This window comes from Theropithecus gelada, chromosome 16 (assembly GCF_003255815.1).
Source record: "Theropithecus gelada isolate Dixy chromosome 16, Tgel_1.0, whole genome shotgun sequence".
NCBI classification, from domain to species: domain Eukaryota; kingdom Metazoa; phylum Chordata; class Mammalia; order Primates; family Cercopithecidae; genus Theropithecus; species Theropithecus gelada.
Window position 1 is genome coordinate 54267427 of NC_037684.1, and position 9989 is coordinate 54277415.

Sequence of the window (9989 nt, forward strand, 5' to 3'; positions counted from 1 at the left end):
AGCCATCCTCGGCTGAGTGCTTTTCTATGACATTTAGTGAATGCTGGGGAACCACAGCCAGGATACTCAGGCGGGAACCAGGGGCTGGAAGCGGGTGGCTTCTCCCTTTTATTCCTTATCCCCCTTCGCATGTTTCTTAGCCCCCCAGGGAAGAATGCTTCTGTGGGGGACACAGCCATGATTCCTTGGAAGGAGAAGTTGAGCCTGGCCATGCTGGGCTCCTCCTGGCACTGATCCACAGACAGGGAGCAGCGCAGTGGAAGAGGGGAGATCCCAGGGCTGAAAGGCTGGGTGAAGGGGCGCTGCTGGGTGCATTTCAGGGAACACTTTAAAGTGCAAAACGGCCGGGCGCGGTGGCTCACGCCGGTAATCCCAGCACTTTGGGAGGCCAAGGTGGATGGATCACAAGGTCAGGAGTTCAAGACCAGCCTGACCAATATGGTGAAACCCTGTCTCTACTAACAAAAATTAGCCAGGCGTGGCGGCAGGCACCTGTGGTCCCAGCTACTCAGGAGACTGAGGCAGGAAAATCACTTGAAGCTGGGAGGCAGAGGTTGTAGTGAGCTGAGATCATGCCCCTGCACTCCACCCTGGGCGACAGAGCAGGACTCCATCTCGAAAAAAAAAATAAAAAATAAAAAGAAAGTGCAAAATGTTGGCTATCACATCACTAAATGCAGCATTTTGTGTTCAGAACCAGTGGGGGCAGTCATTCCTGCACAAGATTCCTGAAAGCCTGAGGAGGCTGAATTATGTTAATCTAAAAGGATTCCATCTAATTAGGAGATAAGAAATTTTCCCCTTCACCTGCACCAGAAGGGTGCACGGAAACACGTCATTTAGAACATCCCAGGCCCTAACATCCAGGTATCCGTGCCACTTCTCTGTACGGGTCCAAGGAGGCCGCGGTGTTCGCCAAGACCGGCGGGCTGTGGTTTCGAACCCGCGGCAACGGCGCGCGGCCGGGGGAGGTGCTCGGACTTCGCGTTCCGCGGGGCCTGGCCCGGCGCGGCCGCCGTAGCGGGAGGATCCGAGCTACGGTGGCCGTGAGGCGGCGGTAGCGATTGGACTCGGTGGGGCCGGGGCCGGGGCCGGGGGCGGGCGCCGCCATGGGCAACCTGTTCGGCCGCAAGAAGCAGAGCCGTGTCACGGAGCAGGACAAGGCCATCCTGGTGAGGACCTGGGCCGGGGCCCGGGGCCAGGGCCGGGGCGGGCGGCGGGGCCGGAAGAGCCCCGCGCCCTCGGCCCCCCGCGTTCGGGTGGGGAAACTGAGGCGCGGCGCGCAGCCGGGCCACTCGGCCTCTCCGCCCTGCGCCCTCCTCGCCCGCGGGGCCTCGGGCCGGGGTCTCCTGCGCGGCGCCGTGGCTGCCGACTTCCCCCGGGCCCGCGCGTCCGCCTCTGCGAGCCCCGCCGGGGTGGGCGCGGCCGCTCACTGCGGGATTCGACGCCGGCGTTCGGGGCTTGGCCACAGCCTGGCGGCCTGGCCGTGGGGTCCGCGCGGCGCTGGGCTTTCCCTGGCTCTGGGCCCGCAGGAGCAGGTCCCGGCCCCGGGGGTCCTGGCTCTCCCGGAGTCGCTGCCCCCGCCCACGTCCCGCGGCTCATTTGCCCCCTGGTGCCCTGGGCCGGAGGCCCCTCGGTGCTCCCGGCTTCGCGAGGCCGTGCGGGGCCATCCCCTCTCCCTCGCCCCATCCAGGCCAGGACTGGAAGGAAGTCTGCCCTGGTCCGAGGAGCGGCCGCCAGGTGCGCCGAACGCCTGCCGGGGTCCTGCCGGGTTTCCGCAGCGCCTGGGTGCGGGACCACCGTGTTACCGTGTTTGGCGCGTTTGTTTGCGGCGACTCCAGACTGACCCCCCGGGGCACAGCCGGGCCGGTGGTGGTGCCTGTTCCCATGTGAAAGTTAGCTTCTGTAGAAGAAGGAATCGCTTGGCATGTTAGGGACACGGCAGGTTAAGAATAGTCCATTTTTGTAACGGGATAAACGTGTCATGAAAGAGACCCCGAAATGGGAGCAGGGCTAACTTTTTCGGATGCTTTCTTTTCTAAATTTTGTGCAACAGAAATAATTTTATACTAAAAGAGAAGTGAATGCAAATGAAAAAGGGGATCTTACCTTGGCATCTGAATCCATAAGCTATGAAAAGAAACAACGGGCACGTTTGTCCCTGGAGAAGATGGGCACAGCACTGGGCACCGTCCCGAGCTGCCTGTAAGACAGCTGGGCCCAGCCTCCATCGTCTGCCCTCCACCTACCCTGGCAGCCCCAGGGCACTCCCTCCCCTCCCTTTAAGGACTCAGTTCCCGTTTCTCTTCAAGCACTTGCCAAGCGCTTGCCAAGGGCCACTGTGGGCTCTTGGCTGTGCAGACCCGTGTTCCCGGCTGCCGTAGGTCTCCCCAGGATTTTGGGTGCTTGGGAACAACATCCTTAGCACACAGTAGAACACATGATTGCTTTTTTTTTTTTTCTGTTTTCCTAGGATAACAGGTGTTCCCCATGCAGCCTGTGACCCTCCACTGAGACCTCGTTTTACAGGGGGCAGCCTGGCCACACCTTTGGCCCCTGGGTCTCCCCAGCAGTGGGGCTGGGCAGGGGGCACCTTTCACTGTGGAGGACCCACAGGTCTTGGCACTGTGGAGCAGAGACTCCGAGGGTGGAGGGAGCACTCTCTTCGTATGCAGAGCCTCAAAGAGGCACACAGGCCCTGACCCAGCTAATTCCCCTCAGCCTCCTGCCTTAAGGCCATAATCCCTGTGCCTGCATGGGCTTATCATTGTCTGAAGTGATGACGTTTGGAAAACTCAAGGGCCTGATAGGGCAGGACTGGCTGAAGTTCCTCAGTGGCCGAGTGCCCTCTCTGGGGCGGCGCACAGATGAGAGGCGGTCAGCGGGGCCGCGGGGCACATCACCGAGTGCGTGTCCCTGCAGCTGAACGGTTGGCAAAGCGGCAGGGAAGCCACAGGCACCTCATGTGGCTGAAGCCCAAGGAGAGATGCTGGGGGGATGTCTGAGTCCTATCCTGGCCGTGTGGCTGCTGGCACTTGGGTACTCACTACCTGCATGTTCTCGAGTCAGAACCTTTTTTTTTTTTTTTTTTCCCGAGATGCAGTCTCGCTCTGTTGCCCAGGCTGGAGTGCAGTGGCACAATCTTGGCTCACTGCAGGCTCCGCCTCCCGGGTTCACGCCATTCTCCTGCCTCAGCCTCCCAGGTAGCTGGGACTACAGGCGCCAGCTAATTTCTTTTTTTTGTATTTTTAGTAGAGACAGGATTTCACCGTGTTAGCCAGGATGGTCTCGATCTCCTGACCTCGTGATCCGCCCGCCTTGGCTTCCCAAAGTGCTGGGATTACAGGCATGAGCCACCGCACCCGGCCGAGTCCGAGCCTTTGAGGTCCTGGCAGCTGCTCCCTGACCTGAGCCCAGAGCGTTCGTACCGCTGGCGGACAGGCTCGAGGGTGGACCCACGGCAATGCCGCGGCGGTCCTTCCCATCCCTGTGATGGACTGTGGGGTCCGGGTGGACCCTCTGGTAGGACCGCCCCATGCGTGGCAGGATGTGGAGCAGTGTCCCTGGCTTCCACCCCCCAGATGTGTCCAGACAGCACCACCTGTCCCCTGGGAGACAACCCTGCCCCATGAGGGACACTCGTGGAGGGCCGCCTGGCCTCCGTGTCCGACGCTCAGTAGCACGGCCAGGGCCTGCAGCGTGGGCTCGGTGACACCAGTCCCGCTCTCTTTTGGCAGCAACTGAAGCAGCAGCGGGACAAGCTGAGGCAGTACCAGAAGAGGATTGCCCAGCAGCTGGAGCGTGAGCGCGCCCTGGCCCGGCAGCTGCTGCGGGACGGCAGGAAGGAGTGAGTGGGCCCGGGCAACGTGGGCACCCTGTCGGCTGGGGTGGGACGCCGGGCAGGGCCACAGCGGGTCATTCTTGGGCTTCCCTCTGCAGACGGGCCAAGCTGCTGCTCAAGAAGAAGCGATACCAGGAGCAGCTCCTGGACAGGACAGAGAACCAAATCAGCAGCCTGGAGGCCATGGTAGGTGGCCGGGTGCTTCGCCCTGGGGTGCAGGTGCAGCTGGAGGCAGCTCTGCCCGGGTGCATGGACATCGCAATTTCTCCCGAGAGCGGAAAGCTCCTCCTCTCAGATGCCTGGGGCTGAAGCTGACCTGAAGTGGGGCGGGGCTGGAATCCTGGGGAGTCTGCCAGGAAGCTAATGGTCTTAAGGGGCTGGGGGGCACGTTGTCTCTCGCAGGACTGAGGTGGGGAAGGCTGGGCCACGCCTGGGTGATGTGGGTAGGTCAGGGGTCTGCGTGGGGGACTGAGTGTCCCTGGCGTTAGGGACCTGAGCGGCGTGGTTCTGCTCCTGGGTAACCAGAGCTACTAACTAGCAACCAGCGGTCCCGAGTGTCTCCCCGGCACCTTCTCCGTCCTGTGCGTCCCCACCTGGCAGCGGGAGAGGACAGGGAGGAGCAGGTGTCAGGAGTTGCCCTCACGCCCAGCAGCACCCGCCCAGCGTGGTGTGAACCCTGCCCCTGGGCCAGGAGGAGGGCATGCTGGATCCTCAGCACCTGCGTCTGCTCTGGTTTCCTTTTCAGGTTCAGAGTATTGAGTTCACCCAGATCGAAATGAAGGTGATGGAGGGGCTGCAGTTTGGAAATGAGTGTCTGAACAAGATGCACCAGGTGGGTCTCTGCAGGGCCAGGGGCATGGAGGCGCGGGGAGCCCAGTGGGGCTGGAGTTGGGGGTAGGGTGGGGGGCTTGTCCCACGGTGTTTGTGTCAGACACAGGGCAAGAGGCTGGCAGGAGAGATGTGTCGGGTGCTGCCAGGCAGGCAGGGATGCAGTGACCTGAGGGTGGGGTGCAGCACAGGCTGGGAACTGTGGGAACTGGGTCCCCAGGCGCTGAAGTGACATAGAGGGGAAGTCTGAGGGTAGGGAGGGGTCCGGCAAACTAATCACAGAAGGCTTCCTGGAGGTGGTGGGGCGTGGTGGCTCACACCTGTAATCTTAGCACTTTGGGAGGCCGAGGCAGGCAGATCACGTGAGGTCAGGAGTTTGAGACCAGCCTGGCCAACATGGTGAAACCCTGTCTCTACTAATAATACAAAAATGAGCCAGGCGTGGTGGCAGGCACCTGTAAACCCAGCTACTCAAGAGGCTGAGGCAGGAGAATCACTTGAACCGGGAGGCAGAGGTTGCAGTGAGCCGAGATTGTGCCATTGCACTCCAGCCAGGGTGATAAGAGCAAAAGGAAGGCTTCCTGGAGGAGGTGAATACCGGCCTCGTCTCAGGCTGGGCATGGATGTGAAGCCCAGCGTGGCCATACCACGTTCCCCCACCAACCCCATCACACTGCTGACTTGGGGGGGGCCAGTGGGTGGGGCTCCTTGGGGACTCACCTGGCAGGAGGTCTGGCTATGCCACTTTTCCAAGTGTCTGGTGAGTATTGGTGGTGTGTGCTGGTCAAGCACAAGTGGCCCTTTGACCTTGCCACTCAAATCAAGTCACCTGCCCAGAATGTTCCACCTGTCGCTTATTTTTACCTGTGGCTGTGAGAGCTGACTCAGGTGTGAGAAGGGCAGCGGGCATCAGAGCACTGCAGTCGTGGAAAAGACTCATGGAACAGCTCCTGTGGCCTCAGGATGGGGCCATGCCTGGGACATGCATGGCTTGGCCTCATTTAAACAGAGACAGGAGCTGGGTGTGGTGGCACGCACCTGTCGTCCCAGCTACTCGGATGGGTCACTTGAGCCCAGCCTGGGCAACACAGCCAGACCTTGTCTCTGAAAAATAAATAAATAAAAATAAACAGGGGTGAGGCCGTGGCCCTGAGAGCCCAGGAGGCCTCTGTCGGGGGTCTACGATTGGCCCCACCCACAAGAGTCAACACCCGTCACCCTCGTTCACAGGTGATGTCCATTGAAGAAGTGGAGAGGATCCTAGACGAGACGCAGGAGGCCGTGGAGTACCAGCGGGTAGGTGGCACCCTGACCAGCCTGCCCCCAACTGTGGGAACCCACAGGGCCACCCTCTGTCCACCCCTATGTGGGCCAAACTGTCCCACACCCTACAGCGGCCACCTTCTCTCAAGGGGACGAGACCCAGCCACAGGCCGTCTCCTTCCTCCATGAGGGGCCGCCTCCTCGCTGCTCTCACCGCCACCTGTCCTTTTGCAGCAAATAGATGAGCTCCTGGCAGGAAGCTTCACTCAGGAGGATGAAGACGCCATCCTGGAGGAGCTGAGCGCGATCACTCAGGTAACGGCCCCTCAGGACTGAGCAGTCGCTCGGGCGACGGGACCCCGGGACTGAGCAGTCGCTCGGGCGACGGGACCCCCGGGACTGAGCAGTCACTCGNGGGACTGAGCAGTCGCTCGGGCGACGGGACCCCCGGGACTGAGCAGTTGCTCGGGCGACGGGACCCCGGGACTGAGCAGTTACTCGGGCGATGGGATCCCCAGAGCTCAGACCCCCAGTAGGCCCTGGCCGTGGTGATCCCGTATGTGGTGTCCCTTAAGTCAATAGTCTGGGGTTTGTGACTAGCTTTCTACCTGAGGTGACTTGGTTTTCAGGGTTGCTCACCCGACAGTCTGGTGCAGGCAGGCTGGCCCGTGCCCTGGACGGAGCTGGGAGGCTGGGCCTTCCTGGTGCCTCGGCCCCTTTCTATGCCTGGCTGTCACGGATGTGGTGCTTGATTCATGGGCTGGCTTTCCCCAGCCGTGGCTGCTGACTCACGCCCCACGCAGGCCCTCGCCATGGGGGCCACGTCCTGGCCCCACGCTCACATCCAGGCTCTGAGTTCACTCCCCGACAAAGGGGTTGTCCTCTCTGTGGGCCCCTGCCTCAGTCTGCCAGATTCTCATGGTGCCCCCAGAGCCGGCCTCTGCCCCAGCCCTGCTGCCAGCTGCCCCAGTGCTTTGGTGCTGTGTGGCCCGTGGTGCGCTGCGTCCACCTGCCTGCTCAGTTACTTTCTCCTGAGGGTCCGAGTCCTCGGGGGCCTCCAGGGCAGGCCAGTTGAGAGGCGGAAGCACCGTTGCTGGCTTAGGCAGCCAGGCTCGCTGGGACAGCATTGTAGCACGGCCCGCCCCACACTGGTGGACACCAGCGTGACCTGGGTGTCTGTGTCACCACCCCTTGGTCCCTGAAAGCCAGGGTCTCTGGGGTACACCCAGGATGTGGCCACCTTACGGCCCCTCGGGGCCTCAGGGTCTGTTGGGAGGAGCCTCCACGGTGGCAGCTGCATCACCTCCCAGGGGATTCTGGTGGTGCCAGAAGCTGGGGCGGGTGCAGACGTGGGTCTTCTGAGCAGCACGTTCCTGTCCGCTTTAACTCCAGCTGAGAGCAGCTGACTGACAGGATCCGTGTACTCTCACGGAGGCCCAGGAAGCCCGGGGCCGACCTGTCACCTGCTCATGGCCTTACCCTTTGCTTCTTGCAGGAACAAATAGAGCTGCCAGAGGTTCCCTCCGAGCCCCTTCCTGAGAAGATCCCAGGTATTTCCATGCTTGATTCTTTTGAATGGTTGGAATTCACAGGAGAACAGAGGATTCTAGAAGGGAGCAAGACAGAGTGCTCCCAGCCCTTCCCACTTGTCTGAGGTCGTCCCGGCCTTCCTGGGCCATGGGCGAGCCCTGCGTGCCTGGCTATGTGGCTCAGGGGCGTGTGTGCCTGGCCTTGGGATTCGGCTTGGGTTTCCCAGGGGTTGGGTAACTGGATAACCTCATAAGACAGCCATACCCCATTCCAAGAGGCACATTCAGAAATCGGAACTGGGAAAGGCTTCTTTAGCAACTCCAGCTCATTCCCAGGGTCTAGCCCAGGATTAGCCATCAGCCAGGTATGGCTCTCCCCATGGCACCGCTTAGCCCAGGCTCTCCACCCTGCCTGCTGGGAACCTGAGTCTTTAGAATCATCCATCCACATTTGTTCTGTTCCTTTACCCATCTTTGGGGCTCTTCTCTCTGGGGCCCACTGTCCCGTGTCCCTGGCCCTGTCTGTCAGCCCCATTGGCTTCCTGTTTGTCACTTGCCTCCCGCAGAGCTGGGCGTGCCCTGCCGTAGTGCGAAGCCTCCTGAGCTGGCCCTTGCCACCCCTGTGGCCTCGTTCCTCCCTGGAGGTCTCTGCCTGTGGGTCTTTGGCGTGTCATAAACATCTCTGTTTCCTCCACAGAAAACGCCCCTGTCAAGGCCAGGCCCAGGCAGGCGGAGCTGGTGGCAGCTTCGTAATGTGGCCTCCTCTTGCGGGACTCGCGGGGGTGCCCCAGGGACTGTGGCCCACAGAGAGTTTGGGTCGTCGCCAGCCCCTGACCGGGTTCCCTGGAGCCCAGCGTGCACGGTGCTGAGCAGAGCCACAGCCACGCAGGCGCACATGCAGGAGGACTCCAGAGTGTCTCCTGGCGACCTCGAGCCTGAACGCACTCAGGCGCCACTGGCCTGCTCTCGTTCTGGATTAAACCCTCAGCTGAGCCCCGCTTCTGCCGGTCGTGGCTCCCCCGGTGGCCGTGGCCCAGGCCCGATGCCTCTGGTGCTGTTCCCCTGCAGTCCCAGCCCCCCGCGTGGCTCGCGCGTCTGTGAGGAAGACACCTCCAGACCTTGGGGTCCCTGCACTTCCTCTCACTCCTCGCTGCTCCCATTCGCTGGTGCAGGCTTCCATGAAGGGGCCCCTCCCTTGGCCTGGCTTCTGGCGCACCTCAGCTTCCCTGCTGGTGGGCGGACCCCAAGGAGACCAGCATGTGCTGAACCTCTCCGTGCCTCTGCCTCCACGCCCCAGACGCCCACCTCCCGTTTGAAGGTGGCTGACCAGGGGTGTTCTTGCTGGATTGACAACACCCAGAGCCCTGACTCCCCGCTTGCCACTCACGGCTCTGTCCACCAGGGCTCAGCCCGGCTGCGAAAGGACCTCTGATGCTCGGGAGACGCTGCTCCAGCAGGTGCAGCCCCCGAAGTTTGTCCATGGGGGTCCCTGCGGCTGGGGCTCATGGAACTGCGAGACCCAGGACCCTCCTGCCCTGCAGGCCTCTGAGCCACCAGCAGCCAAGACTGGAGGCTGTGGGGCATGGCGTGACTTCTCGTGCACAGGGCTGGTTTGGTTATGAGACGATCTCACTGGGACTGCCCCTGCCTGTGGAAAACCACAGGGACAAAGGGAGCCGCCATCTCGACCCCCAAACAGGCCAGCCCGTATTAAAGTTGGCCCTGCACGCCCACTGCCTCGTGGACTTGGGTGCAGTGGGCATCTAGGCGTGGCTCCCTCTGTGGGAGTGTGGGTGGGTTTGTGTGGCCCCTCCCCCATGGTGACCCTGACCGAATCCCGGCCCCTTGACCGACATGGGGACGCTCACTGGAGGACGCCTGCCCAGCCAGGCCAGGCCTGGGCTCTACACATGTGAGATGGAGGCTCTGGGCCCTGAGGGCCACCTCTGGGCAGCTGCCGTCTGAGGGCCAGGGTGCTGCTCTGACCAGGCTGACAGCCTGTCTCTCTCCAGTGGCTTCATGTAATCCTGGGTCTGCGGGTGGGCAGTCATGTGAGGGACGCAGACAGTGCAGTGCCCCCAGAGGTCGTGGGTTTGGGGTCCTGGTGCCCAGGTGGGAATCTTGATGTGCGGGGAACATGCTGGGCAGGTGCCCCCCAGGGGGTGGCTCCACACACTGCAGTGCCAGGTCTCGGGACTGAGGAAGCTGAAGACCTGGGTTTGCGGGAAAGTCTTGTTTCTCCGCGTGGTGGCAGCTCTCCTGCAGTGCGCGTGTCAGCTGGGGGTGAGGGGGTCTTCCAGCCACCCTTGCGGGAATTGCAGAAAACTAGTTGGCTGGGGCTCCCCCTGTCTGTCCCCAGGACTGCCAGGCAGCCTGGAGGGCGTCTCATGATGAGGCTCCAGCCCCATGACCTGCTTCCTGCAGCAGTGCGTCCCAGGCCCATGGAGCACCAGCTCAGGGTCCCAGACTGCATGGAGGTACCAGGAGCCTGCATTGGGGAGTTGCAGGTGCGGCTGGAGGGGCCTTGG

At 62.0% G+C, this 9989-nt stretch overlaps 1 protein-coding gene across 1 annotated transcript; it reads left to right on the forward strand.

Annotated features, from left to right (window-relative positions):
- Nucleotides 1–986: 986 nt before the first annotated feature.
- On the forward strand, nt 987–9194 carry CHMP6 (charged multivesicular body protein 6). The gene is made up of 8 exons (XM_025363110.1): nt 987–1172; nt 3738–3847; nt 3940–4027; nt 4587–4673; nt 5900–5965; nt 6167–6247; nt 7428–7482; nt 8159–9194. The coding sequence occupies exons 1-8, from the start codon at nt 1110–1112 to the stop codon at nt 8212–8214; spliced, it is 606 nt and encodes a 201-aa protein (XP_025218895.1). The 5' UTR covers nt 987–1109; the 3' UTR covers nt 8215–9194.
- The last annotated feature ends 795 nt before the right edge of the window (nt 9195–9989 follow it).